Source organism: Brassica napus, chromosome A2 (assembly GCF_020379485.1).
Source record: "Brassica napus cultivar Da-Ae chromosome A2, Da-Ae, whole genome shotgun sequence".
Lineage (NCBI taxonomy): Eukaryota > Viridiplantae > Streptophyta > Magnoliopsida > Brassicales > Brassicaceae > Brassica > Brassica napus.
Window position 1 is genome coordinate 27,897,026 of NC_063435.1, and position 26,635 is coordinate 27,923,660.

At 40.3% G+C, this 26,635-nt stretch overlaps 2 protein-coding genes and 1 pseudogene across 2 annotated transcripts; 1 reads left to right on the forward strand and 2 right to left on the reverse strand.

The window, feature by feature from the left end:
• Nucleotides 1-2,527: 2,527 nt before the first annotated feature.
• LOC125585117 (meiosis-specific protein ASY2-like) lies at nucleotides 2,528-5,721 on the reverse strand. The gene is made up of 4 exons (XM_048753626.1): nucleotides 4,773-5,721; nucleotides 4,565-4,699; nucleotides 3,598-4,475; nucleotides 2,528-3,508 (listed from the first exon to the last, which is right to left on the reverse strand). The coding sequence occupies exons 1-4, from the start codon at nucleotides 5,719-5,721 to the stop codon at nucleotides 2,528-2,530; spliced, it is 2,943 nt and encodes a 980-aa protein (XP_048609583.1).
• A 5,241-nt stretch (nucleotides 5,722-10,962) lies between these two features.
• Nucleotides 10,963-11,966, forward strand: BNAA02G32290D (uncharacterized LOC106404212; the record flags this gene model as incomplete). Its single annotated transcript, NM_001315960.1, is given in 2 exon segments — nucleotides 10,963-11,398; nucleotides 11,471-11,966. Coding segments are annotated over 2 exon segments (648 nt in total). The 3' UTR covers nucleotides 11,832-11,966.
• Nucleotides 11,967-13,078: 1,112 nt separating this feature from the next.
• On the reverse strand, nucleotides 13,079-16,641 carry LOC106415153 (annotated as a pseudogene).
• Nucleotides 16,642-26,635: the final 9,994 nt, after the last annotated feature.

Below are 26,635 nucleotides of genomic sequence, written 5' to 3' on the forward strand. Positions count from 1 at the left end.
TCGCGGCATCAAACAACGAAGCTGAGTACGAATCCCTCATCGCGGGGCTCCGTCTCGCCAAGGCGGTGAAAGCAAAGCGAATCAGCGCTTACTGCGATTCTCAACTCGTCGTAAGCCAGTACCTCGGTGATTACGACGTCCGCAACGACAGGATGGACGCCTACCTCAAACTCGTCCAAGACCTCACGCGAGACTTCGAGTTCTTCGAACTCACGAAGGTTCCTCGCGGAGAAAATGTTTGTGCCGACGCCCTCGCCGCTCTGGGAAGCAAGTTACACGACCAGGTCAAAAGGACAATCCCGATCCATAAAATCGAGAAACCGAGCATCGATACGAAGGCAGAACAGGCCGCGATTATAGCAGCGATCAACGACGCGATGGACATTGACGAAGTAGAATCCCCCTCGCCAGATGATCACTCAACAGATTGGCGCAAGGAACTCATCGATTACCTCGCGGAGGGTTTACTGCCCGTCGAAAAATGGGATGCCCGGCGACTGAAAAGACGCAGCACGCACTACGTCGTCCTAGACGGAGAACTACACCGATGGACTGCATCAAAGGTACTACTCAAATGTATCGCCGGCGACGAGACGAGACTCGTCATGGCCGAGACACACGAAGGAGCAGCAGGCAACCACTCGGGCGGGCGAGCTCTCGCACTAAAAGTTAAAAACCTCGGATTCTACTGGCCAACCATGAATGCCGATTGCGAGACATACGCGCGCAAGTGCGATAAGTGCCAGCGCCACGCCAAAACCATACACAGCCCAACGGAGTTTCTCCACACCTTGACTGCTCCATATCCATTTATGAGATGGGGAATGGACATCATTGGTCCAATGCCGGCATCTCGACAAAAGAAGTTCATCCTGGTCCTCACTGACTACTTCACCAAATGGGTTGAAGCCGAAGCCTATGCCAGCATAACCGACAAGGAGGTACAACACTTCGTCTGGAAGAACATAATCTGCCGACACGGGCTCCCATACGAGATAATCACGGACAATGGTTCGCAATTCATCTCGCATCACTTCAAGGGCTTCTGCGACAGATGGCGCATACGACTCAACATGTCGACGCCGAGAAACCCGCAAAGTAATGGTCAAGCCGAATCGACGAACAAGACCATCATCGACGGTCTGAAGAAACGACTCGACTTAAAGAAAGGATGCTGGGCAGACGAACTAGATGGTGTCCTGTGGTCCCATAGAACCACTCCTCGCGGAGCGACGAAAACTACGCCCTTCTCAATGGCCTACGGCATCGAGGCGATGGCTCCCGCAGAAGTGAACGTGACGAGCCTACGCCGGTCGCGAATGCCACAGAACGCTGAAATCAACCGCGACATGCTCCTAGATGCACTCGACGATATCGAGGAAAAGCGCGACCAAGCGCTACTCCGCATCCAGAATTACCAGCATCAAATCGAGAGCTATTACAACAAAAAGGTCAAGTCGCGCCCTCTCGAAATGGGCAACCTCGTCTTAAGAAAGGTCTTCGAAAACACTAAGGAGTGGAAGGCCGGCAAGCTCGGAGCCAACTGGGAGGGACCATACAAGATAGTCGAAGTCATCAAGCCAGGAGTATACCGCCTCGAGACTTCGACAGGCGAAGCAGTACCGAGAGCCTGGAACTCCAAACATCTCCGCCTTTTCCACCCTTAGCCTGGAAACACAAACCCGAGTGAATGCGCCACAAAGGCCACTTTCACTCGCAATCTACTAATCGAGTAAAAGCGCCATAAAGGCCGCTTTTACCCAAAAAAAAAAAAAAAAAAAAAAAAAAAAAAAAAAAAAAAAATCGAGTGAATGCGCCACAAAGGCCACTTTCACTCGCAATCTAAGAACTACGAATGGCTTGATTCCCGCAAAGGGATACGTAGGCAGCCCAAAGAAAAAGGGTCCAGCCGAAATAAAAAAAAAAATATAAAAACCCTCCCCGAGGAATCGATCTCCGAAGCAGACGATCACTTAAGCGATGCCTACTCGAGCACGCCCCGGCTCCTCGAACAAACGTATCGGCACTCGCATCCCACGATTGAATACGTCCTGATCAGACATGTATTCACGGGATCGACCGCGTTGCGACCTAAACCAACACGGCCGAGACAATGACTCCGATTCATCCTATAATTAACTAAGTAAGGTCTGGCCAACCAAACGCTTGAAAATTACATTGGGATCGACTCGGAACCGTCAAAGTCGAAAACTCTTAATTAACAATTTAAACTCAAAATGGCAAACGGTCGCGACTCAAAGAGGTCAATCGAGACAAAGTCATAACAAGTTTAAAATTATAATGATTCGACATCTCGAACAACATTTACACCGAACAAGCAGAGTCACTTCAAATCTTGAGAAGTCACGATTTTGATAGACAAATCTAAAGTAAATCAGTCCAAATCACCAAAAGAGTTCGAGATAGCGAGAAAACAGCAAAACAAAAGCCTCGAGGGCAAAGGTTCAAAAAAAAACTACAACAATGAGTCATATAAGACTCAAAAGAAAACAACATACAAGAGACGCTAATCCTCTCGGTCGCTCTCACGATCGTTGAGGGCAGAAAGCTCCGAAGCCCTGACACTCGACTCGCGAGCAACCTCCTCATTACCTCGACGAGACCCTTCAGCCGAAGTATCCGAGAGCACGAGGACAGGACCACCGTCTTCAGCAGCATTGGTCCCCCGATTAGGCGTCTCCCCCTCAAACGCAGCCGAAGAACCCTCTACAAAAGGCGTCGGCTCGTCGCGGCGCCCGTCGATTGGATCAGAGGGCGGAGTAACAAGATTTGCTGCGGTCTCTGGGTCGATCAGACCGGCATTGGACCCGTAGGGATCAAGACTCGCCAAAATACGAGCATCCACAAACTGGGAATCCAATATAAGAGGAGAAAGCGTGAGATCCACCTCGGGTATCTCACCAACCTTGAGCTCCTCGGCCTCCTGCTCGTATTTTTTCTCTTGCTCCGCGAAAAGATCGATCGTGGCTTGCAGGATGTCGCTCCCAGCCCTCTTCAAGGCTTCGAGGCATTTTCTGGTCCCAAAAGCTTGGCTATGAAGCAACCGAGCCTTGTCGTAAAGGCTTCGACGTTCCTCTCGGGAGCGAATCCTGGCGAAGCGACGGTTAGCCTTTGCAGACATCTCGGCCTCAACCCTTCCTCGTTCCTTTGTCACTTCCAAGATCCTGGAATCTCTAAGGCGCTTCATCTCTCTTTCATGAGATGCAGCGAGCGAAGCTTTCTCGCCCTCGAGCTCAGCGTTCTTCTGCTCGAGTTCATGGATAATCCCGCGAGATGCCACCAAGTCGGCCTTGAGTTCGTCCCTTCGAGCCATCGCACGAGTGACCATCCCGTTGAGCCTCTCGACGTTAGCCTTTGATGTACTCAGCTGACGAGCAGAAGCTTCCTCCTTCTCCGCGTGTTCCTTCTTGGCCAGCTCAAGTTCAGTCGAGACTCCTTTCAGGGCAGTGTCGTACTTATCAATCACGACGTTCATCGCGCCGTCTCCCTAGACGAACAAGAAGATGAAAATCATAAGAGAAAGAGAAAGAGACAACAAGTAATGCAACAAGAAGGGGAAGAGGTCGAAGTGTTTACCAGCAGCTTTGCCCTCGCAGCCTCCTCGTATTCATCCCCGAAGATGAGGTCCCTCACGGCAGGAAGGGATTTTGCCCTCCCTCTAAGCTGACGAAGAAGCTCCCCGCACTTCTCGGGAACGTACGCCAGAGGGGCCGGCCCTTCGTAGTGGAAAGAGACCTTATCCGGAAAGTTAATCCCGGGAGCCCTCCTTAAGATAGCAGAGCCGCGAGGAGACGTGCCGGTCTGAACGGCCCCCGCCCCAGTGATAGCCGGAGTCTCCTCGCTAGGAAGCGTCAGAACAGGAGATCGCACGTCATCGTCGATCTCGTCGTTGTGCCTTCTCACCAAAAGCGGCGACTCACCACTATCTTCGTCGGAACCATCCGGGATGGCGGCGTTAAGGGAAGCCTCAGATCCATCTGCTTCCCTCGCATCATCTCGCTCTCTCGAGACTTCGGCCTCAGAAACCTCCTCTTCAGGCCGAGTTTCTTCGTCTTCCTCCTCAGTACCAGTCGGCTCCTCGGGGCCCTCCGATTGAGCCTCAACAGACCTCTTGGTCTTCTTCCTCTTCTTCTTCTTCTTCTGAAGATCACCGGAAGGGGGGACGCCGCTCGCCTCCTCGGCGTTCTCCTCGGCTCCCGAGACACCCCTCTTCCTCTTCCTACTTTTCTTCGCACTCGCAGCACCGGAAGGAGGAACCTCGCTAGCGCGAGGGACAGCCGTCGAGGGCCCGCCCCCGCTAGTCAGTCCTAGTTGAACGGCAAGCATCGCGCTCAAGTCTGGAAGAGTTCCCATTCTCTTTGCCTCGTTGACTTGTTTCTGGATATCTCTCGGAAAAATTTCCAGCCTCTTCGCGCGAATAGGAAGAACTGTTGGAAGATCTGACCTCCACCCTCCTGAAAACACAAGGCAGAGAGGTTAGCACGCGACAAGCAAGCCATACGGCCAAAAAAAAATATATACAAGAAACGGCGAGAGAACGCACTTCGAGCAATCCGATCTTTAAGCTCGTAGGTCTTCTCGACGGTGATCTCAGACCAACGGTAGATTCTAAGCAAAGCGACGGCTTGAACGCTCTTCAAGAAATCTTCGGGATAGACGGGAGACGTAGGATGGCCAACTGCGAACAAAAGAAAAGGAGAATCTCATTAGGAACAACAAAGTCAGACGTAGTTCGCGACAAGGTACTCTACCACAGGATCGATTCCAAAGAACCCGATAGTCCTCCTGAGGAGGCTCCTCGAAAGCCGAGACGTCGGATTTAAGAAAGAAGTAAGAGCGCTGCCAATTCTGCGTCTTGTTCGGATGACCGGCGCATACATTACAGTTTGGTCGCATTTTCACCGAGTAGGTTCCGTCCTTCATATCGGTTATCGAGGTCATCTCCTCGAAAGATCTGACGCTCATCGGCATATCGATCTGCTCCGCTAAAATCGATAAGGTGACGGCCAGTCGCAACGAGCCGTTCAACAGTTGGCTAATCGCGATGTCTCGCCGCCTAGCGTACGCAGTGATCAGTCGCGGGATCGGGAACCAACAGCGAGTGTCCTCCTGGAAGTAAGACTCGTATACCGTCTGATATCCGATCGGAGGAGACCAAGGTCTCTGCTCTTTCGTGGGGATAAGGAAAGTTACGCCCGTAGCGCCCTTGGATCGAAGAACCTTCTTCACGCTCCTCGGGGTAGATTTAGTCTCTTCTACACCCTCCCAGTCTTGACCAGCCACGAAGGCAGGGCGAAGCAAGTTGGGTAGAAGCCTCGGAAGCTCCTCGAAAATCCCGTCAGGATAGAAGGTCGTTGGGACTAACTCAGCTTCGGGATCGTCATTCTCAGGAGGATCGCCCTCCATAGGGCGAGCTCTCAAAGTAACCGAGTCGACAGGCGTCGCCCCGCTCTGCCCGTCTCTCGCGCAATCCGTCGCGTCGCTAACAGCGACGTTCTCATTCCCTTCCCTCGCAAGCCTCGTAGCATCTGCGACCAGAAGCCTTTGGGAACGAGATAAATTGGCGGTGTCCATCATCGCCGCATGGTGGGCAGATTCCAGATCCCCGAGACGACCTCCGTCGGGATTCCTTGCCGGCGTCGATGTCGCCGCGACCGATTTCCCTTTTTGTCGCCTCGATAATCTCGGAACCGATGACATAGTGGAGATCGCGTCGAATGAAGGTTACAACACTTAGAGAGATAAAGGAAGGAGAGAGAAAGTACCTTTGATCGCGGAGGAAACTTGAAGAAATGAAAGGGGATCCACGTATTTATAAGGAGAAGAGAGGGAGGAGTTCGAGGCATCATCATTAGGTCTATTCGGGCCTAAATGGGCCTCGAAATTCCCCCTAAATACCCAGCGGACCCTCGCGGCGTTTCAACTCCCCGAGACACTCGTGAAGGGAAAAAGAGGAAAGGTTCGAGGTGTCATTATTAAACCTAAATGGGCCTAAACGGGCCTCGAATTTCCCCCAAAAAACCCCATCGACTCCCGCGACTTTCCGGCTTCTTATCTTAATTAACCAAACGGTTATCCTAAGATCGATTAAACCGGTGAATTAGCCGGGATTTGCCGATCAAAATCTGGGAGCCTGAGACTCAACGACCCCGAGAGAAGGCACTACCGCAGCCTTCCCGCGACTCGTCAACCCATCGTTTCAAACTCCCGACAGGACTACTATTCTTTCGAACCTTCGAGTTCCAGAATCCATCATGAGCTTGTCGACTCTCCGCTCACCGATGGACTGGGGGGACTTACTGTAGAGGATGGATTTAATCATCCCGCAAGGCCCAAAGAATAGAAGGCCTGGCCCAGACCAAGGAAAGCGATGGCTCGAATAATCGGCTTAATTCGGTTGGTTACTCGGCTTGTCTCTACAGTATCTCGAGTCGAGCGACGCCGACCAAGAGGCATCCGGCTCAGCGACCGCTCGGATCGATGCGGGCCTCTCGGCCCAATAAGGAAGGCCCACGAAGACGACTTAAGCTAGGTCAAGAACGACACATCAGAGGACTATATAAGGGGAAGGAAGAGAAACGAGAAGGGGATCCGGAATCATCTGACTAACACTTGGCGGCTAGATTAGGGTTTTCACCTTTGCTTCATCTTGCCGTTATTTGTACTTTTCCGGTAGCTCTTCGAGTTGCCGGCTTCTCTTCTGTCGCATTCTCTTTACTTCTCTTGTAACCGATTGAACGTCTCCTCCGACCATAATAAAACGTCTTCGTTAAACCCACATCCTTTTATTACCGTTTTCCGATCAAACAGGTACCATGCATACGGTGGAGCCGTGGTGGAACAGTGGAGGATGCGGAGATATTTAAGGAAGCAAGGCGTGAAGGGTCCTCCACCGTCGATCTTTAACGGCAATGTATCGGAGATGAAGAGAATCCAGTCAGAGACTAAACATTATTCCGGAGATAACATCATTTCTCATGACTATTCTTCTTCTATCTTTCCCTATTTCGAACACTGGCGAAAACAATATACGGTTTTGCTTTCGATCTTTATTTTTGGTCAATAAGTTGCACTTACTGAATCAAAATGGTGACATCAGTATGAATAGTAGGATCATATATATACTACTAATATACACTTTTAAGTATAATACTATATGACATGGGTTTTTTTTTGTGTTCGAATCTCTTTACATCGTTTCACACAAATGCACACATGCATCGTTTAACACAAATTGTTGTTTCTATGGACCATGGTACAAAAATCAAAATCTCTACAAATCCAAACATAAACAGATATATATATGCAAGTGAAATTTCATTTTTGTAATGGATCAGTTATTAATTTTGTGTATTAGAGTTTGCACTGCCTATATCATCGTATTTACAAAACATAAGAAAACTTTCACTGGAAAAAATAAGTATCTCAAAAATTAAATTATAAATGATAACAAATATAAAGTAAGTATTTTAAAACCTTAAAACAATATTTTAAAACTTCAAGTTCGAAAATTCACCCCATAAAATATTATTACCAATAAGTTCTTATAGAATACGGTCTAACTAAAGTAAAAGTACTATCTTTGCGATCATATGCGTTTCACTTGCATACACAAAAAGACAACCTTACAAATTTACAATGCTTTTTTCATAGAAGAAGAAAAATCAAATCTATATATATAAATCCTAAATGGCATATTCGAATTCGAGATGAAATCTTGAGTTCTTGCAAGAATGGCATTCCAGACGCAGAAACAATTCCAAACCTCAAAACGGTAACTCTTTTTTTTTATATCAATTTTAAGAAAATAAAGCAATTAGGAGATATTAATTTGAGAATATGTTTGGATATTACACAATCTTATATACAAAAGCATTTGAGAATATGTTCTGGTAGCAATATGAATTCTTGTTTATTATGTACATTAATATAAAATTAAGGTGACTATGGTAATCCAAGAAACAAGGAGACTATACCCACCAACCCCAATCGTGGGAAGAGAAGCATTCACGGACATAAGACTCGGAAACCTAGTGGTGCCAAAAGGAGTGTGCATTTGGATTCTTATTCCCGCCTTGCACCGACACGGTGAGATTTGGGGAGAAGATGCAAACGAGTTCAAGCCAGAGAGGTTCAGTGAGGGAATCTCTAAAGCTTGCAAATACCCTCAGTCATACATGCCATTCGGCTTCGGACCAAGAACATGTTTAGGCAAAAACCTTGCTATGATGGAAGCCAAGGTGCTTGTGTCACTTATTGTGTCAAAGTTCAGTTTTACTCTGTCTCCAACATATCAGCACTCTCCAAACCACAAACTGCTTGTGGAGCCTCAACATGGTGTTGTTATTAGGATTGTTCGACAGTGACATCTTGTGTTATGTGATGCGCATTTATATTACTTGATTTTTTTTCTGAAAAACTTTTTTTTTTGAAACACCATTTATATTACTTGCTTGAGAGAAAGTTCTGGTACTAAAAGAAATACCCTTTATGAATTATGAGTTCAGAACTTTGTTATATTAGTGATTATAATTTGCTTGTATCCTGTGTGCAACAGTATTACAATTAACTTGGTTAATTTGTTTAGAAAATTATAGCATTCTGAAATGCATTTAGTATAAGAAAATACTTCATTCATAAATTTGTACGAAATCAATGTTGAAAACACTGCGTTTATTAGTTTTCAAATAAAGTAGAAACAAAATCCTCGTTTCCTACCATTAGCACTTCTGACTATTGTGTACTCTCATTCATCCCGAGCTAATAACATTCATTCTACTTTATACTCTATAAATTTTCTACAATAGACTACAAGTATGGGTCAAATGATCCCACTTTTGATAAGCACCCAAAGCACACCACATAATCCAACATACACTAGGCCACAACTATATTAGCTTCGGAACCTTTCCCTATTATATGGCTTGGTACACAAGGGCCATTATTATTTTCTTTATTTTTATTCTAACTTCTGGTGTTGTTGTGTTATTAATAAATGGTTTACTGAGCTTAAAAACAATAATTGGTTTGTGTGCTATAAATGAAAAAGAGTATTGTTTTTAGTTTTGGTCTATAGTTTATTCTGGTCATCACATAGATTTGAACTTTCGATCAATTGATTTGCAAATCTTAGGATCAGTCATAAAAGATAAGTTGTTTCATTTTCATATAATTAATAGATAGAATTTAGTATATATAGAAAATGCCAAGAAAGTTGTGCCCGAATGATTTGTTCCGTATTGTTTAACGTGAGATTGTGGGTGGAAACATGATAGTTAACCTTTCTATAAAGTTTAGCCAACCAAACCAATACACCTTCTCTTTTTCTCTCTTTAAAATAAACATTTGATTTCTAAAATAAAAAGTTTTAAGATATAAAAAATCAAAAGTTAAATCGATAATAAGAGAGATAGACGTGTGGACATCTGAGGGTGATTCTCCGCCAACGAGAAGAAAAGAACTTAAGAATTAAAATTAAAAATTAAGTAAAAAAAAAAAGAGTTGACAAAAAAAGTAAGAAAGATATAATATCAAGATGCTCTTCAAATACCCCAACCTCAGTTCATTGGTCCTCCTGCTTTGATCTTTACTTATGACTTTTAACTAGTACTAACCACGTTTTTGTCCAAAACGATATGAATATCCAAGGATGGCATGGAACTGGTGATGCCTCATATTGGCATCTTACCATAAATAGATCTAAATTGTGTGTAGGGTCAGTCTTTATGTATATAGATTTTGACAATAGTGAAAAGATTGTAAATATATTGTTGTAAGCGAGAATATTTTATTTCGAAAAGAAAGAAAAGAAAACGTTAAAGCTCCAAGATATTAGTTTATATTGTTTGAATAATAGTTTCAGTTGAATTGATCTATGATATTATGATATGTATGCAACGCATGTTCAAATACTACAAGGAATTATTCCTTTACTTTTATCTTAGTTGAGTTGTGACCAACTCAACCACTCGTTTAGATTGGTTTAAGAACATTAAATAATGGGAGGGTTTGTGCGTAAATAAAACTCATATACTGTATGTCATACCAGATGACAAGATGACAGAAAATAGCTCAAACTTTTTTACATGATTGTCACAATTCAAATTTACATATTTTCATAAAACAACAATGATATTCTACATATCTCAAATAACACATAATATATTAGAGAACACTTCTTTTATAAAGAAAAAAATTTCAACTTTTACCCTTTTCAAAATGAATACTCGGAAAATGATCAACTTGTAACTTCTTTGTGTTTCAATAATGATCAAATGTAACATGGAAAACGATATATCATGTATATTCGAAAACCAGTTTTCGTTGATTTGACAAAAAAACTTATTAATTTTCTTTGTAGCTTCTCTCTTTCATAATTTTATATATCTGAAGTCGTCCAAAAATATTAATTTGGTACGGATCGAATAATACCTGAAGTCGTCCAAAAATATTGACAAAAACATACTCAAAATACTTAAATTATTCGCAAATTAAACTATCTAAACTAATTAAAAATATTTAAAATAAAAAATACAACAAACTACAAAAATCTATAAATTAGTTTAAAACATCTAAATTATTTTAATATATATAAAATATTAATATATCTAACTTTGAATATTTTTAAATTGATTTCAGTTCGGTTTGGATTGTAAAATACTGAGCTCTTGAATCCCGTTCTGTTCGGATTAAATTTCAGTTTTTCGATTTGGATCACGGGAATTTTTCAGTCTGGGGGTTAAAACGCCCAGGTGACAAAATGAGGGGGGAGGACTTCGATTTCTCAGTCGAACCATTTTTTCCAAAACGACAAAATGACTTGGACCAAGAGGCATGCATTAATCTACAGTCGTATATTATATAATATAATCTTACAGTACTATATATATTTATAGAGTTATCGTCTTTATCTACTTCCTTCGACTAAAATTTTAAGTAAATAAAAACCTTATCCTTTCTCTCTCTTCTGCCATTGCTATTCATACAAGTCTATGACTGAGATTTGATTTGAGGATCCGACCAAGAAGTTTGTGAGACAGAACCCCAGAAGCCAAGATCTTCAAACCGCTAAGAAAGTCCGTGATCTGGTGATGGCAGGAGGAGGACCAACTTTCTCAATCGAGTTGTCTGCATACGGAAGCGATCTGCCAACCGACAAGGCTTCCGGTGATATACCAAACGAGGAAGGAAGCGGTTTAAGTCGTGTCGGAAGCGGAATCTGGTCAGGACGGACGGTGGATTACTCGTCGGAGAGTTCATCATCGATCGGAACTCCGGGAGACAGCGAGGAAGAAGACGAAGAAAGCGAAGAAGACAATGATGAGGAGGAGCTAGGGTTGGCTTCATTGAGATCTCTAGAAGATTCTCTCCCAAGCAAGTAAGTTCATTTTCATTTTTTAATTGAAACAAAAAAAAAACTAATTAGAGTTCTTGATTTTAAATCAAGAAGAGGTTTATCGAGTCACTACAAAGGTAAATCAAAATCGTTTGGGAACTTAGGAGAGATCGGGAGTGTTAAAGAAGTGCCGAAGCAAGAGAATCCATTGAATAAGAAGAGAAGGTTACAGATCTACAACAAGCTGGCGAGAAAGTCTTTCTACTCATGGCAGAACCCTAAGTCTATGCCTCTTTTGCCTGTTCATGAAGACAACGATGATGAGGAAGGAGACGATGGAGATCTGAGTGATGAAGAGCGAGGAGGAGATGTTCTTGCGAGGAGACCATCGTTCAAGAACAGAGCATTGAAGTCTATGAGTTGTTTTGCTCTCTCAGATCTGCAGGAAGAAGAGGAAGAAGAAGAAGATGAGTGATCAATAATTCAAAGATTTTTTTTCTTTGTTCATAGTTTTTTCATATAATTTTTATTTGGTGGAGCGAATTAATCTTATCTTTTTATTATTAATTCGGGAAATTAATTATAAATTATGTCGACTGGAGGAAATTAATTTAGTGTGTGTTCCTTTCTTTCCGCTTAGCTGTTTCTTGTCCTTTTTTCATCTCCACATTATCGATTCTCACATATTTATTTTTATTTTATTATTAAAGGACTAGTCAATATTTTGCATCGAGTGCTAGATTAGATGTATTGGGGACTGCTGTGACAGTACAATGTAGCTATTTAGTACGGTATAAATGATTTTGCGAGTATCTTCTCATTCCTTTCAGTTCTTGTGTTTTCTTCAGTGTTTCTTGATTCTGGATTGGTTCGATGCTCAGTTGTGTTGTCATGCGACCATTTTATCTTGTCCTGGTGATTCTCGTTGGGTCTCCTCTGCTTCCAAAGTTTATTTCTCTCTCTGTTCTGGTATTCAGGTAGCCTTCTAAACTAGAGTGGGAATCTCGAGCTGTCCATTTACGTTTATCATTTAGTGGTTAATGCTTATTTCAACATCGGCCTAGAAAACTATGTGTAGATATTCACATCATTGTGTAATTCTCATCATATGTTTTGGATGTTATGGAAGTTTTTGGTACGTTTCAAATTCAGGGAACTATACAATTATCTTAGCTTCGTTTTTGCCAGTTGATTTTAAGTTGTTTGAGATCAAATTTTTACCCAACTAAATTTTTTTTACCCGTTTATTTGGATAGTTTTGAAAACTTTACAGTAGTTTTTTTTAGCAACATGTAATTTACCATATATTTAATTTAATTAATTACACTTTAAATAATTAAAATTTGATATAGGATTAAAATGTATTACGTATATTTAAACTTTTTTTAGCACGAGAAAATAAATAAAATACAATAAAAATAGAATTAAATAAAAAATATTTAATGATTATTTATTAAGAAGATTTAATTATTTTAAAAGTTACAAAAAAATTATTTACATAAATAATGTTTTAAGTATTTGATTCATTGGGGAAGTCTGGTTCTCTTTGTTTCCAGATTTTGTGGAGTTTAAAGGAGCTTAGGAACACATAAAAACTCTATATAACAGTTAGTTTTCAATTAATGTAAGGTTGATATAAATTCAAAAACTGTTACATACAATTAAGACTTCTTTATACGATTATAGATCCGACAAAAACATTATCTTCAGTCTTTAAGAAATAAAAAGACAACAACTTTCTAATTATGTAATTGCCGAGGGCCAGGAAAGTAAATGTTTGTTGCTGAAACAAGACGTGCACCCTCTTCTTTTTGTTCTTCATTGTTACAACAGCGATGGCTTATTAGATCTCATTTTCCGACAACTGTTGGGACAAAGAAAGAAGAGGCTATACGGACTCCTACGAACACGTAGTACTAAATTTCACTAAATTTGTGTCGTGCCATTTGTGTTTGTTGTGTTGAAGTTAATAGGAACTCTCATGTGCGTGGGACAAACTTCCTCATTGGAAAGCCACCACAAACTTGTATCATTCGAAGTCATACATTGATCTGTGTAAGATATTAAAAAGTAGGTTGAGTAGCATATGGTAACTATTACTATTAGGCTACATATTTATTCCTTAAAGAAAGGTTTATATTCATATTTTCTAAAGCCACTTTCAACTTGGTATTTTTTTTATAGAGATTGATAACGTTTACTTGACCATCACATGTATCGTATGATTCGTGTTGGTATTTGAAATATTAATATCCGGATTGAAATTCAAAAGATGCTTGTTGATCAAAAATATAATTACTAATAGAGTACAAATATTTTTATATTGAAAAATATTAAACTATAACACATCAGAACTAAAACCGAATATTAGTTAGTAAGAACAAACAAAAACACTTTATGTCCAAAAATTACAATACTAATGAACGACGAAATCATGATCCCACATTAACACTCTATGATGACCCTTCTCCCACGTGTAGTTTAATTGAACCACAACCAAAGCTTTTCTAGTGGATGTAAACTAGATACCAATCAGATATTTTGAAATGATTAATTTCTTCCTTTAAGCCTGTATATTCATAGACGCTTTAAAATAACACTTGTATCCAAATAATAAGTGCTCCAAACTATCAGCTTCACATCCAGATGTCCATTAAACCATTAAGTTTTGCTTCATAATATAATTTCTTGGAGTTAAAAGTAGCTAGCTAGTCTTCAAGTCATTGCATAGATACACGCCAATCCATTCAAACTAATTAAGTGCGTGTATCTTTGTTCACTCGAAAAGAATACAATTCACGAGTTAGGCATATGATAGTTAGACAGAAAGAAAAGTTAACATCGAATTCAAAGCTAAAGATAACATTGTTGATTAAATTTCTTGTTGTTGTGTTATAGAGTAATAGAGATCACTTAGATGCAGCAGTTTCATAGTCAATGACTGTTTGAAAAGCTCCAGCAAGAGCCAAAACTTTGTTCTTCCTAGACTCTTGAATCTTACTTGCTATTACATCGTTATAGGCTGATGAAGATCCTTTCTTACCTATCACTACTTCGCTCTTGTTTCCTTCTCCTAATTTTTCTTCTTTAATTTAACTTTCTCATTCTCCTCTTCCTCAACCTCTTCCTTGTCCTATTTGTTCACTTCCTTTTCTTCTTTCACTTCTTCTTGTTCTTCCGTGGTCTCTTGGACACTCTCAACTTCTTTCAAACTTGTATCGATATCAACCTTCTCTGAAGTATCATCTTCATCAATCTTCTTTTTAACCTCTTCATAGAGTTCACCCTTGTTCTCTTGTTCTTTCTCTTCAGAGTTATCTTCATTCATTAATCTTTCTTCTTCTTCTTTGGCAATAACAATCTCTTCCCAACAGGGGAAGTAGCCAATGTTGGTCCATCAAAGTTATTCTCTTCACCGGATTCATTTTTTTTTTTTTTTTTTTTTTCTTCACCGGATTCATAATCATGCACAACCGCTACATGCACCTCTTTATTTTCCTCTTCGTCTTTGGCTTGTTCTATATCATCACCAACTTGTACATCACTCTCAACCTTGAGAGTCTTCTCTTCATCTTCCTGAGTAGACGACAAAGAAGCAGTATCTAAAGCAATCTCTTTCGCAGGTGCTTTCTTTGCTGTAACATCTTCGTGACCTTCCTTTTTGCTCTTTGAAGTACTACTACTGCTCAACCCGCTCTTCTTTGGAGCCACATGCGGTGATTTCACAATAGTACCTCCTCTTGGAACACATCTGCTTCCATGTAAAGAAGAAGAGCGTAGAGCTGTGGCAGGCTTCTCTCTAGGAGAAGGAGAGATGTTTAGGGTTGTTTGGATACGCTGAGAAGTAGAAGGAGAAGTCAAAGAAGATGGAGGTGGATCAAAGGATCTTCTACGTAGAAGCTTCTGGTTGTTGTCCTCAAGACTATTGTTGTTCTTCTTTAAGAACTTGACAGGGTAGTTCTTGAACTGATTGTTGGTTTCAGATAGTTTGGCAAAGGCTTCTCCGGTTTATGATTAGAGACCCATCTTCTGATGACACCGATGAAGGTTGCTTTGGTTTACGACCAAGAGATCTTGTTTTGTCCATTTTTTGGTTTAATCGTGCTTGGCATCCTTGCTATGACTTCAAGACAATATAGATCAAAGGGAAGACCAAACAAATATATATTTTGAAAGAGAAAGATGACGTATATATCAAGGAAACGAATCTACTTGGAAAGAAACTAGGGTTACTATAAATTGGGATTCAGTGGTGATGGTAGTGGAGCCACAATCTCCTAACATTTTTGTTTATTTAAAATACACTAAATCAACGCTATAAAACGATTTCGATTATTATGGAACAACCGTTGACTTTTGATAGTGCCGTTTCTATTTATACAAAGAACACCAAGTCATAACTGTGTTTTGTTTCTTTTGTCTCATTCTGCATGGAGTTGGGCCGTTTTAATGTCAGTAGGATAATTGTCACCACGTCATTAACGTGATAAAACTTAATAACACCGAATAATTACGACCTATGAGTTTATTGTTAAACTGGACCAGACTAGAAACACGAATTCTACTAAATTAAAACAAATGTATTTAAAGAAAAGAAATGGGCTTGCTCAACTTCCATGGAGATCATCGTTGAACGCTTCCAGCATCAATCTACATGTATTGTCAATTTGTCATCCACCATCACTCGTCCCATTTCCTTGATTATTCACTCTCTCCATCTAGTTGACAAAAAAAAATATTCGAGGTTACACCTCATGTACCAAAACAATTGTTAGTGATGAAAAACTGATTAGAGTGGTAACAAAACAAGAAATTGTTAGATTAATGGTGCGTATAACCATTAATCTCGCAGAATCCATCATACCCCCTCCGAAATTATACTTTTTTTTTATTTTTTTAGCGATCTCGGCGGAACTGAGCCTTCTATGGGCCATCAGCTAATGGGATGATCGGGCCACTGTCCAGACCGGATTAATGGTTCAGGGTATTGGGTCTGCTCTGATACCATGATAAGTTTCTTGGGCTTCCAACTTAAAACCAACTGGCAATTAGTGGATTGATCCAAGTCCCTTATATATTACTTAAGTCCCTTTCATATATCCGATGTGGGATTTTCTTTCCAATAACAAAATAGATGCTTTTACAAATCTGATATAAATTACTTTTTTGAACTTGATGTAATTACAGCTTTGAATAAGCTCCGGCCGGTAGAAATTAGATCGAAAACATACATTCGCATAATGTCCATGCCCTACTTCGTTGGACAGACACGATTCATACGCCATGACTTCTGATCTTACCTGAAACACAGCTTTAAATGCACATGTCTATATGTAATCAACGTAAAAGTCTAGAGGAAAAATAGTATACGAAATAATCGAAATGGATGCAGAATATGCACATGTCTCAAAATCGTGAATTGAGGACGTTTCAGAAAATTAGGTTAGAGCTGATGATGGGATGTGCGCCGTATATCCCATACGAATTAGTGTTTGTTTGGGCTGATGATGGGATGTGCGCCGTATAAGCCATAAATTAGCTTAACACGGCCTCTAATTTTTATACTTTCGTTTATTATTTATTTGCCTTTAGTTTATTTATGTTTCACTTCAGACTTTTTGGAATAAGCTCTTCCACATCTACTATTGGAAACATGTCTAAAACTTGTCACCGTTAAAACTAGATAAATTCTACAGAAATGTAAGACTAATGTCGATCAGAAAGAACATATCTTAACACTAGTAAAAATCTGTCGTATAGCCACTACAAAACCGTGGCTATACAGCTTAAAATCGTGGCTATACAAAAAAATAGCCACGCTTATGGATAGAAAAAAAAACGTGGCTATAGCCTCGTGGCTAGAAAAAACCGTGGCTATTCGTGGCTATTAGCCACTGTTTTTCCATTGCACTTTCGTGGCTATTTTAGCTACGGTTTTGCTACTATTTTTTTAGCTAAGTATAGCCACGGTTTAATCAACATATCAGTGGCTATTTTAAAACAAAAAACAAAAAAAAAACAGAAATGAAAGCAAAACAAAATAATTTTTATTAATAAAATACAAAATCTGTAAATAAATTTACATTAATATATTATACATCTATATATATATATAAATATATATTTTTTTCCGTCGCACCACCCCCACCACCCCACCGCCGCACGACCACTCCACCACTTCTCCTTCCTGTGTCATCGTTGCTTCCTCACCGGAGATCGGACCTGCTCGCCTCCATCGTCATCGTCTTCCAGACATCTCAGAGCTCTCTCTCTCTCTTCCAGCTTCTTCCTCGCCGAAGCTTGGACCTGCTTGCGCCGTCGTCGTCATCTTTCCAAATCCGATGTACACCTCAGGTGTTCGGTGCTCGTGCAGATCGACCACAACCTTCGCCTCTTCCTCTTCTACTTCCTTATCTCACCACAATCTTTGCCTCTTCCACACCAATCCTCGCCGTTCAGAGACTTCACCTCCGAATCTGATTTCTCCACTTCAACACAATTGCCTTCATCTAATATATTTCTCTCTGTCTCCTCTGTCTGTCCTCTTCTGCAATAAACACAAACAGATGCAATTAGAGCTCAAACAACCATAATAGAGAAACAGAGAAGACATCGAAGAAGGAGATGGTGTCGGCTTGAAAAGAAGAAAGAGAGAGAGAAGGCGTACAGAGGAAGAGAAATGAACAAGATTGATTGTTGGCCATTGGATTACAATTAATCAATGGCCAGAAATAATAATCCCAATTTTGATGGATTGTCCAATAGGAAAGGAGGACGCAGATAGACAGAAGATTGATTGTGAGCCTTTGATTAAAATCAATCAATGGCTGAAAAAAAACAATACAATTAATTGTCTTTTCCCTTTGATTTATCTATAGTTATTATATAAATTATCTTTGTTTTAAATAAATTGATATCATAATTTTATTTTATTTTGTAATTGTAAAATTTGAAATGTTGTATATAGTTTGAGATATATTTATCTTATAGGAACTATATGTTATTTAAAATTTAAGCTTAGTGTTTTGTGATATAGACTAAGTTTGAAGTATGTTGTTTGTAGTTAAGATTTGGAATTAAGTATATGGTTTGAGATTAACCTTTGAAAAGATTAATTTTATAGTTTATATTTAAGATTTGGGTTTCATATAAGTTTGAGAATGAAGTTTGAAACTATTGAGTTGAAGAGTGAATGTTTATAATATAGGGTGATAAGTTTAAGATTTGGTGTTTTAAAGTGTTGATGTTTATGTTAAATTATTTATAAATTTTGGAAGTTTAAATAAGTGTTGGATATTAAATCCAGGTAAATTAGGTAAATCTTAATCATATATATTGTTTTGTAGGTAGATATAAGTTTAGGGTATATGTTTGGGGTTTAGGGTATATAATTAAGGTTTTCGACAGAGCCACGGAAAAATAGTGGTTACACCGTGGCTAACACTCTAGCCACTGTAATAGATGTGGCAAAAGCGTGGCTAATTTTTGGCCATTAATTTTTCGTAGCTAAATCGTAGCTATAATAGCCACGTTTGATTTTGTGGCTAAAATGTGGCTAAATTTAACAACAGTTTCTACGCAATCGTGGCTATTTTTTAAAGTGTGGCTAACCGTGGTTAAATCGTGGCTTTTTTACTTTAGCCACGGTTTTACCGTGGCACTACACTGGCTATGCGACAGATTTTTACTAGTGTAAGAGTAGTATACTCCTTTAGTTCAAAAAATAAATAAATATATTCCGAGAAGTTAAAACTAAATTAAGAGTTAATATATATTCATTAAGAGTTCATATATATTCATACCTATCAGATATGATGATCAAGTTAATATATAGTCGTTAAAAAAAAAGTTAATATATATCCATTCCTGTTAGATATGATGCTACTACAGATATAAATAATTTATATATCTATACATTTTTGTTTTGGCTCTGTATTTATACATTTAAAATTCATATATGCATATGACCTACCTATTATTATTATGTTGTATGATACTGTCAACTAGTCAACTTGCAAAACAAAAGAACGCAAAGGGGTGGGGAATCAATCAATCACAGCTTTTCTGTATTAAATTATTTTTATTTTACATATTAGATCGAATCTTGTCATGGCCTTATCCATTTTGGGTAAAGACCCCAATCTTCTCGTTTTTATATCTTTCCTCAATTTCCCACTTCCCTAATCAAATCTTTAGATTTTAATATTGACCACATTTTCATGAATATTATACTGTATACTTAATGGAGACCATGATTGATCCGACAAATTCAACAGTTCGGTATGTCTCCGTTTTTATTGTTTATTAGTTAATTGAGTTGCTTCTCCTTGGACAGACCTGGTCTCGATCAACTTGAATTTCAAATGTTATTTGCCCTTACAAAAGAAAGAAGATAGAATCATACGTAAAATTGAGTTGCTTCTCCTTGGACAGACCTGGTCTCGATCAACTTGAATTTCAAATGTTATTTGCCCCCACAAAAGAAAGAAGATAGAATCATACGTAAAATGCATATCAATCGACGCGTAAATATGTACTATATGATTCATAAATATTAGTTCATAATTCGGCGTATCTTATATGGAAACTCAATTCACACGCCAAAAGAAGAGAAAAATGATGTCGACTGAAATTAATGAAGAGTGTGGTATGAGTCGTATGACCGTCTGAGTCCATGTGCGTGAAATTAAATATTAGTACGTAGAGACGAATAATATTGAACACTAGTTCTAGTTGTAACGTGCCTGAGAGATGCATTCTTTCTCTCCTCGGCACTTGTCAGTTGTCATGGTAAGTTTCATTTTGCTAAAGGATATTCTATTTCTATTGAAGATATAAACGGAATAAAAATTCAGAACTAAACAGTGGCCGATCTAGAGATGAATGTTATGGAGGGGCATTATCAAAATTGTTTAAAAAACATACCGAGAGCATAAAGAACACTACCAAAATTTTACATGGAATTTTTAAAAAATCATCCGGGGCATCTGCCTCACCCTTTGACCATGTGGCTCCACCACAAGAACTAATGCTAAATATAGACCACTAGAGAAAAATAAAAAGACGGCAAGAAAAACGAAAATGACACTTTCATAATATTTATAACAAATTTTACTTTTCTCTATGTAAAAGTGTCAAAGTGATATTTTTTGCAAAAGAGGGAATATATATTTTTTTTATCTTGCTACAAGTTTTCGTTGATATTCTTATCAAGAGTTATCATCTTTGTAATATATATTTACTAAACCTGAAAAGAATGAAGATGGAAAGCTTGCAACCAGAAATAAAAAACAACTAGTCATAAGGTAAACCGGAAAGGATGAAATATAGTAGATATTATGTTATAAATATTCGATAAATTTACAATATGAGGTAGGAAGATAAAAAAACGAACCAAATGTAAGTTCACAACAAAACTAGCTACTCTAAAATTATCAATCTAAGTAAATAATCCTTAACCTGCTAACAAATTAAATGATTAGTCTGAACGACTGAGTGGGCTTTGCATTTCTTAGTAAACTATGGCGTCCTGTTATTGTCCTATCCGGTTCTTTATATGCTCAGCAGATTATATAAACAACCAACAAAAGAAGAGAAAAGAGGATACGATAGGAACACGATGATAACGCACGTAACTAAAAAGCTGAAACATTTAAAGGAGAAAATGGTGATGAGTGTCATCGTTAAAATGCGTACAAAGATTTGGATTTATGATTGCCCGACCAAAATCTTTATTACATCTCTACTTTTGTCGGCCCACAGTACCTTAGATTCCCAAACCTGACAACGCACATTTCAACATATTCCACAAATTTCGGCTGCTTTTGTGCTTTTTTGCATCTTTTTATAATTTTTTCTTGATTATTACGTAAGAGCATGATTATCCACTGAACCCCTTTTTGGGTTTCTAAAACTTTTTTATTTTTGCTTTATCTGATTTAAAAAAAAAAAATTAAAATCGCACCAATTGCGGGCCGCCACGTGTCGGTGGGACCCGCAAACAGTGCACAAAACCCATCTGAAGCGATCCTCAACTCACGTCTTCTGTCACCGTTTTTAAAATATTGGTGGAGCCCACACACACCTTTTTGCCTAAGAAACCGTTTTACATACTGCAATAATGCTGCTCTAAACCCACCAAAGAAAAAGAACCTGCGAATTATGGGGATGATTATCTTTTTGGTATGATCTGTATGTTGTAATCATTCTAAACCTACGCATAGAATATAATTTGGAGATTATAATTTGTTCCTATTGTATGCCTAAAGGTTTTCTTTGGCTCATCAAACCTGCAAGACAATGAAATAGTATTTTTTTTCTAGTGTGAATAGTTTAGATATATTAAACTCTTAAACTTGTGAAGCAATTATGCAGACGACAATTAGTTCACAAAAACCGTTGCATTTCAGGAAAGCTCAAGTCCATTATTTGATGGAATGGATCCATTACAGATTTTGCAAGAAGTCTATCCTCTTTTCTTAGCAAAAAAAAATTTCTTAGCAAAAAAAGTCTATCCTCTTTTGTATGTGTCTCCACTCTCCAAGAAGTTTCGTAAGAAGAAGTTCTTGTAAGAAGAAAGAAAGAAACGTCAAGCGTCACCCATTAATAAAAATATGTAATAAACATACTTATTATACCGAGGCTGGACTTCGGATAATCTGATCAACACCAACGCCTTCTTAATAAGAGAGGTATCGTCCATTTGAAAGAATGAAAATGTAGAATATACCATGGAGAGTTTGCGTGAGTAGAAGAGAGCAAAATGTAGCCGCAGGACAACTTGCCAGAAATATATTCATCACCAATACCTATACGCATGATGAACGACGTTCCGGCAAGTCATCCTTGGCTGCATTATACTCTACTCCACTTCATGCAACTCTACTCCGATGGGCACGCATGTCCATCATCAGGCTTCGATTTATGAGTGTGTGTGTGTGTTTATGATGAGTTTATGGTGTTGAATGAGAGGAGGTATATATAAGAGAGCGAGACATTACTATACAAGGTCTCGGGTCCAATATTATATACATTTACATATATGGTGATATAATAATTCGACAATCAGCTAAAGATTCCCAAAGCAAGTGGCTCTAGTGCTCAACATAAAGACAATAATGCTATAATGTCAAAAGGCTCGGCCTTTCTCTCGGCCTCTCCACCATCCACTCATATAAAATCTTGTATACACTTCTCAAAATCTTTACAGCAATCGATTCCCTCAGCCTAACTTGTAATAATTGTTATACATCCTTAGTTAATTTGGAGCAGTCATAAGATATAGGAAAGGTGCAAACCTCAACATAAATGCTAGTATTTGATCTATATTACGTGAAATTTTGTTAATAAATTTATTCTGCATACAAATTAATACACATAATTCGATTTTTTTTTTTTTGTCACACCTGAAACTTTTCATTCATAACTTAGTTTGGTGGGGGTATTAACTCAGCCACACCCACCCCTTGTTCATACAAAGCTAACGCTCTTTTAGCCAGGCCATCTGCCTCACCATTCCTCAAACGGGGAATCCACACAAAGAAAACAACATCAAATTGGTCAGCTAGTATAAGAATATCTTCCACAATACCATGAATCTCCAAGCTTGGGCTCTTTAAGTTGATGGCCTTAATCAGTTGCATCGAGTCAGACTCAAATCGCACCTCTTTGATACCTTGTTGCTGGCAATCTATCATTGCTTCTCTCAACGCCATTCCCTCTGCAACCAGTACCGATGCTGTCCAACTGGTTACTCTCGATCCTCTGGTCCTCTGTTCCGCAGTCACTACCACCCATCCCAGACCTGCTTTCAGATTTGAACTCTGCCAAGCCGCATCTGATCTAACGACCGTGTCAACCTGCAGGAGTGGCTCTTGGCATCGTGGTGAAGTTCTCTTCTCCTCTTGTTCCTGGGCTGCTTCCCATTCCTTCGCTGCGACTATTGCTTGTAAGAGGGTTTCCGCTGGATTCCCAGCAAAGTTTTCAAAGACTAGTTTGTTGCGGCTTTTCCATAAAGACCACATTATCCAAGGAACTATTGGGGACCTGGTAAGTCCCGTTGGGGGTAGACACTTTTGTCCATGCATGTCTGACCAGTCCGCTCTCAAATCTGTCAATCCGCTAACTTCAAAGCTTTCACCAAGAGGAGCTAGTTTCCATACCTCTCTAGCAAAAGGACAGTGAAAGAGAAGATGATTGATAGATTCTGAGCTTTCACAGCGCTTACACCTCGGGTCAACATTGATGTGTCTCGCCACTAGTCTCTCCCCAACAGGTATGATTCCTTTTAGGCTTTTCCAGCTGAACATCTTAACTTTGGGAGCTAGATCCAAGTTCCAAACTGTTTTCCTCCAGTCGAATTCAGGGGCAGCTTCATCCTCAAGGATCTCAACCGTTGCTTCTGCCCTTGCTATATGATATCCGGTTTTTACCGAATAGTCTCCACACTTCCCTCCAAGCCATCTAAGAGCATCAGGAGCTCCTTTCATGCTAGGTTTGATCCGCAATATACGATCTTCTTCAAATGGTAATATGGCCTGAATGATACTTCTATTCCATTCCCCTGTTTCCTCCTGAATGAGCTCACGGACCGTTAACATGGCTGATTCCCTCGGCGCTGGGCCCATGGGTCTTATCGGAGAGTTAATGCACAGCCATGGATCATCCCATAAGCTGATTGATGCCCCATCTCCAACAACCCATCCTAGATTTTTCAGCAGTAAATCCCTTCCCACGATTACACTCTGCCAGCCATGTGATGATGCATTCGGAGGGGCGCAGCTTAGGAAATCGCCTTCCGGACAGTACTTGCTCAGTAACACTCTACCAAGTAAACCCTCCGGATTTTCAAGCAGACGCCAACTTAATTTGGCCAGAAAAGCATCATTGAAAGATTGTATGTCTCTCAATCCAAGCCCGCCATTGTTTTTTGAAAGAGTCATTTTATCCCAGGCTATCCATGCGAGTTTCCTCAAGCCTTTGCGGTCATCCCAATAGAACCGAGTTAGTGCAGATTGAATCTTCTTACAGAGAGAGATCGGGAGTTTGAAGCAAGTCATAGAGTATGATGGTATAGGCGTTAGAACGCTCTGTAACATCACTACCTTTCCGGCTGAAGATAACTGTCTATTTGCCCAACTACACGCTTTTTGCTTGATTCTGTCCACAATGGCCGAGAAGATATCCTTCTTCCGTCTGCCGAAGAGCTCCGGTAGGCCAAGGTATTTACCGGTTCCGCCTTCTTTGCTAATTTGGAGTTCGCCGTGCACTCTCCGTTTTAGTTCACCCGGTGCCTTTCGTGAGAAGGTAATGGAAGACTTCTCTTTATTTATTGTCTGACCAGATGCTGCTTCGTATCTACTCAAAATCGCTCTGAGGGCGCATGCTGCATCTTTATCAGCTCGGAGGAAAAACATCGTATCGTCCGCGAATAGTAAATGAGTGATCCGGGGACTCCCCCTTGCCACTTGAAAGCCCTGGATGAGACCCTCTTCTTGTGCTCTGTTACAAAGACCCGAGAGCACCTCGCTACACAGTATGAATATGTAGGGAGAGAGGGGATCGCCTTGGCGAATCCCTCTGCTCGGTATAACCAAACCTCTAGGAGAACCGTTAATGAGGAAGGAGTATGTAACTGTTGAGATGCACTGCATGATCAAGCCTATCCAGATGTGGCTAAATCCGAGTCTCTCAAGCACATGGGAAATGAAGTCCCATTCCAGTCTATCGTAGGCTTTGCTCATATCTGTCTTCACCGCCATCGATACTCTTTGCTCGGCCTTAGACGTTTTCAGGGTGTGAAGTACTTCATGGGTGATGAGGACATTATCGCTGATCGCTCTTCCCGGGACAAATGCTGATTGATTCTCAGATATAATCTTTCCAAGAAGTGGCTGTAGGCGGTGTTGGAGTATCTTAGAGTACACCTTGTAGTAGACATTGCACAAAGCAATTGGTCTGTACTCCGATATTCGCTGCGGGCTCTTGATCTTGGGAATAAGACAGACATTGGTAGCGTTGATTCCTCTAGGGAGCACTCCTGTCCGAAAAACGTTCTGAATCTCTTCCACTAGGTCCTGTCCGATGTTGTCCCAATGCGTATGATAGAAACTCGCCGAAAAGCCATCGGGGCCTGGCGCTTTCTCTCCCTTAACTGCCAAGATCGCTGTCCTGATTTCGAGAGCCGAGGGGATAGCTATTAGTGTGTCGTTATCCTCTGGTGTAATGATCGGTCTTAGGGCGTAGTGGACCGTCTCCTGTCTAGATCCTGGCTTTGTGGTATAGAGCTTTGTGAAGTAGTCAACCACCGTCTCTGCAATCTCTTCCTCTTTATACACCACCTTCCCGGCGCTATCCTCCAACACCGTGAAAGCATTCGCTCGTCTCCTATTCTTGGTTGTTGCGTGAAAGAACCCTGAATTTCGGTCACCAAGTTTTAGCCAGAGCAAGCGACTCCGCTGCTTCCAAAAGGCCTCCTCCGCCAGGTATGCTCCGTTAAGTTTGGCATTAATTTCTTGGATCAGTACCGTGTCATTTCGAGGGCTGGTCAATGCCTCTTCCAAGTTGCTCTTCAGTTGTTCAATAATCTCTTTGCTATTGCGCTGTTGCAATTTATTCCACTCTGAGATTGCTCTCCTTGTGGTCACTAACTTCTCCATAACGGACGCCTCAGTTGCTCCAGCCCATGAGTCTCGGATGACTTGCTTAGCCTCTTCATTGGAATTTAGTCTTCTATCATATCGGAACACGCCCTTTCTCTTCATTATTGTCGGATCTAGGAAGGACATCAACGGCTTATGATCCGATCCTTCATACTCAAGATATTGGCATCTCGCCGTCGGGTAAGTTTCCGCCCATGAACTATTTGCCACAGCTCGATCGAGTCTGCACCTCACAAGATGGGTTCCTCTCTGTCCTCTCCACGACAAAGGATCCCCCGAGTGATGGAGGTCATAAAGATCGGCTTCCGAGAAAAACGAGCGAAGGTCTGAAAATGAACCTTCCGCTCTGTCAGGTCCTCCCGTCTTCTCTTCGTTATTGAGTATATCGTTGAAGTCTCCAGTTACAAACCAAGGTGCATCTCTTGCTTCATCTATTCCGATCAGAGACTCCCATAGTTGGTTTCGTTTTGGTCTGTCCGTACTGGCATAAACAAAACTCGCATAGAAAATTTTTCCTTCATGCTCATTCTTTGTGTCTATTACATCAGCATTTGAATACACAACCGAGAGTTTCAATTCTGAGTTCCAAAATAAAGCCAGACCTCCTGCTCCGTGACCT